Source organism: Colobus angolensis, unplaced genomic scaffold (genome assembly GCF_000951035.1).
Source record: "Colobus angolensis palliatus isolate OR3802 unplaced genomic scaffold, Cang.pa_1.0 Scaffold107, whole genome shotgun sequence".
NCBI lineage: Eukaryota > Metazoa > Chordata > Mammalia > Primates > Cercopithecidae > Colobus > Colobus angolensis.
In genome coordinates this window covers 903,086-907,350 of record NW_012111697.1, presented here as the reverse complement: position 1 = coordinate 907,350, position 4,265 = coordinate 903,086, and the positions used below count along the sequence as shown (strand labels likewise).

The 4,265-nt window shown below is 51.9% G+C and overlaps 1 protein-coding gene across 1 annotated transcript in view; it reads left to right on the top strand.

The window, feature by feature from the left end:
* CEP89 (centrosomal protein 89kDa) overlaps positions 1-4,265 on the top strand; it is a 111,422-nt gene that overhangs the window by 97,274 nt on the left and 9,883 nt on the right. The window contains exon 17 of the mRNA XM_011947333.1: positions 3,446-3,535. Within this exon, the coding sequence (XP_011802723.1) occupies positions 3,446-3,535 (90 nt within the window). The remainder of the gene's footprint in view (positions 1-3,445; positions 3,536-4,265) is intronic.

Below are 4,265 nucleotides of genomic sequence, written 5' to 3'. Positions count from 1 at the left end.
TGTGTGTGTGTGTGTGTGTGTGTGTGTGCGCACGCCTGGGGCAACCAACATGGTGGGACAGTCCCCAAACGCTGTGGTAAAGAGGATGGGGTGATCCCCAGGCCCCGGGTGGTGTGCTTGGGTTGCTTTGGCAACGGAGGCATTGGGCAGGGGAAGCCTGTCCTCAGGGCACATGCACCTGCGCAGGGCTCTGCGGCTGCAGGCGGTGGGGTTGTTGTTAGTGACAGGGGCCCCAGGCAGGCAGGTTTCAGGATCGGGGAGCACTTGCTTTAGCTCCCTTGCTCCCATGGGCAGCCTCTTCAGTGCACTGCATCACACTCTCCGGGGCATGCAGGACACTGTAGGGTAGAGTTCTGGGGACCTGCTGCCTCACTGGGTCCACCTGGCACCTCGCCACTGCAGCCCTCCGGGTGTATGTGGGGGGGATGTCTGTGGTGCTCCAGGGATGCGGAGATGCCAGGGCTGCTGGGTCCTGGGACAGGATGCAGTCTGGTGGGGGCTGGACTCTCAAAATGATGCCACTGTGCTGCAGCTGCCTGGAACTTGGGTCAGTGTGGGACCCAGCATGAGCCCCCTCCCTGGAGCAGTGGGGTCACACAGACTCCAGGGGGTACCCTGCACCAGTCTCAGGGCCTGCAGGGGTTGAGGGGCTCCCCTGGGGCTGGGGTCACAGGAGTGTGCAGTGAGAATGTGGACCCCTGGCGATCTTTCACCCTTTCCCCGCATGGGGAAGCCTCTCCAAGCTCCCGACCAAGACCCATCCCGTCTGGGCTGTCATCTCTCTCTCCTTCAGTGCGCAGGTGCTGCCCAGCCCTCCCCTGTCGCATTCCCATGGTCTCTGTTAGAGGTCCTTGTGCGATGACTGACTCCTGTTTTGGTTCTCCTGTATGAAGGAGTCTGACATCCTGTGCCTCCAGCCAGCCACCCTGATCCTCCCTCCCGAAAACAGGTTTTTTTTTTTTTTTGAGATGGAGTCTCGCTCTGTCACCCAGGCTGAAGTGGGTGGCACGATCTTGGCTCACTGCAACCTCCGCCTCCTGGGTTCAAGCGATTCTCCTGCCTCAGCCTTCTGAGTAGCTGGGACTATAGGTGTGTGCCACCACGCCCAGCTAATTTTTTGTATTTTAAGTAGAGACAGGATTTCACTGTGTTAGCCAGGATGGTCTCGATCTCCTGATCTTGTGCACCTCGGCCTCCCAAAGTGCTGGGATTACAGGCGTGAGCCACCACACCCAGCAAAAACAGTTTTTTAAATTACAGTAATTGCTGATAAGAGTGTGGTCAGTCTGGCCATATTTTCCTGGTGACTTCTGAGTCCTATCCAGAGCCTTCCAGAAAGCAGCTTGACTTTGACGCAGCATGGATGCAGCCTTGAAGGCACTCAAGGTGTCTGGCCCAGCGCTGCCCCTCTGAAAGGCAGCTGAACCCTGACACTCTGTGGTAGCGCTGAGTGCCCATTTTCCCTTCTGCTGTGTGTGCTGGCCTTCCTCACCGGGACATGGGGAGGGCAAGAGAAAACTTGCTGAAAAATCTAAAGGGCTGAACAAACCCTTTCATCCCCAGATTTCCTGGGAACCTGCCCGCCACATGTCTTGGGGCCACTGTAAACGCGAAGCCATCTTGTTTGCAGGGCAGGACGTGCAGGGAATCCCAGTCCCGGGGGTGCGGGCCCCATGCCTCTCACATGGGCCAAGGAGTATCACAGGCTTCCGCGATGAAGTCAGGATCCTCCCAGACCCTCAGACACTCCCCTTTCGGCCCACAATATTTGTGGGCTCAGGATGGAAATACAAATGGAGGCCACTTACTGTCTCCAGATACTTAAAAGTTACTCGTTGAGCCAACAAACTGTTAGTAAAATGTGTTGCCTTCTTCTGCCTTGACCTTTATCATGGCCTGGCTGTCACGTTTAGAGTCCTCAGGCCCCTCAGAGTCAAACCGGAAATGTAGGGTGTGGGAGAGCTGCTTTCTTCCATCCTGGCTTCACCTGTCACCACGGACTTTTCTGTCCAAGCAGGGAGATGCATGGTAGCTGCCAGGACATCTGGGCAGGGCGCTTGGTCTTGTGTAGCCATGTCTGGGGTGGACACATCCCTACGGCCTTGCAGGCCCCTCTAGCCAGGTCCAGGGCTGTTACTGGCTGCTCTGCCCGTCTCTGCCCTGTTCTAGGACTGAGCCATGTACTCCTGCCCGACCCAGTCCTGGTCTCCAGGACCTCGTGAGAGCCTGCACCCACCCTGTACATACACCGGCAGTGGGAGGACTCCACTCTGCCTTGGGAAGTTTCTGCTGATGACCTCTGGCTACAAATCACTTTCAGTTTCCCCAGATTAGCTGGGCATGGTGGCGCGTGCCTGTAGTCCCAGCTACTTGGGAGGTTGAGGCAGGAGAATCTCTTGAGCCCAGGAGGCAGAGGTTGCAGTGAGCTGAGATCGTACCACTGCACGCCAGGCTGGGCGACAGATTGAGACTTTGTCTCAAAAAAAAAAAGTCACTTTCAGTTTCCCCAAGTATGACTGCACCATCTTGCATTTATCACATTTTTGTGGGAGACACAATAGTCTTAGACACTGAGATCTCTTTTTTTTTTTTTTTTTTGAGACAGAGTCTTGCTGTGTTGCCCAGGCTGGAGTGTGGTGATGCGATCTCAGCTCACTGCAACCTCCGCCTCCTGGGTTCAAGCCATTCTCGTGCCTCAGCCTCTCAAGCAGCTGAGACTACAGGTGCACACCACCAAGCCTGGCCTGAGATCTTTTTAAATCCTGCTTCTAGGGTGGATTTTCCATGTGACCTGGAGCAATTTCTCTGTGACTTAGCTTTCCTTCTGGAAAATCAAACTTGTCAGCACTAGCCTACCTTGGAAAGAATGCTCAGCATTACTTATTTTATTTTAGCATCTGAAATAGTTAATTTAGAGAATTTAGCAGGTCATGTCCAACCTGGATATTAGTTTAAATCATTTGACTTCAAATGATGTCATCCTTCCTGGATGTATTGCCTTTCATGTATGGCTTGGAGAAGCGGCATTGTGCATTCATATTACATTATCCTTAATTTTGAAATTGTTCTAATGAGTCAAGTTTTGAGTTGATTGGCATCTTGGTACTTATTCCTTGGATGTGATTGAAGGAAAGATAGATTCCGTAAGAGTAGAGATGCGTTCTGGAAACCTTTGCAGCCTCTCCCACTCCCCTGGTCTGTGGGGCTGGAATTCTTCTCTTTTTATGCCCAGCAGGGCACCCCACATGCCCTGTTCCTGCCCATCCTCATCTGTTGGCCTGAGGCCCAGGCCCTCACACAGTGGGCAGGGAAGGGGTTGAGGCAGGACAGGTTGCAGAATGAAGATTACTTGTGAGCAGTAGCAGTAACACTCTTTGCAAGATAATTATTTGTTATTTCAATTTTTCTGTAAAACTGAGAGCCCTTTTATCACCCTTCTCCTTAGGCAAAATGTTTAGAAAGTGAGAAGGATGGAGTGCTCAACAAAGTCATAAAAAGCAACATTCGCCTGGGAAAGTTGGAGGAAAAAGTCAAGGTAAGTGGTTATTTGGCCTCAGAGATTTCATTTTCAGATGGGAATGCGGGTTCACTGCTGTGGATTTTTGTGTTTAAGAAAATGACACCTTTTGCATGTGCGTCAGTAATAGTCCACAGAGTAAAAGTATTGTAAAGTTTTGCTGACAGAATAGCACCTCTCACCTCATTCAATAAACTTTGGTTCATTCACACAATAAAATAGTGCACAGCTGTTTAAGAATAAAGGATATGAAGCAAGGCACAGTGGCTCATGCTGTAATCTCAGTGGCTCAGGAGGCCTAGCCAGGAGGATCACTCGAGGTCAGGAGTTTGAGACCAGTCTGGGTAACATAGAAAGACCCCAATCTCTACAAAAAGTTTAAAAAGTTAGTCAGACATGGTGGTGCTTGCCTGTAGTCTCAGCTTCTCAGGAGGCTGACGGTGGAGGGCGGGGGGATCCATTGAGCCCAGGAGTTCAAGGCTGCAGTGAGCCGAGGTCATACCACTACACTCCAGCCTGGGTGACAGAGTGAGACCCTGTCTCAAAAACAAACAAACAAACAAACAAAAACACCAATAAAAGGAGAGACAGGATCTCACTCTGTCATCCCGACTGGAATGCAGTGAGTGACATGACGATGGCTCACTGCAGCCTTGAACTCCCGGGCTCAATGGATTCTCCTGCCTCAGCCTCCCAAGTTGCTGGGGCTACAGGCAAGCACCATGGTGTCTGGCTAGATTTTTTTTTT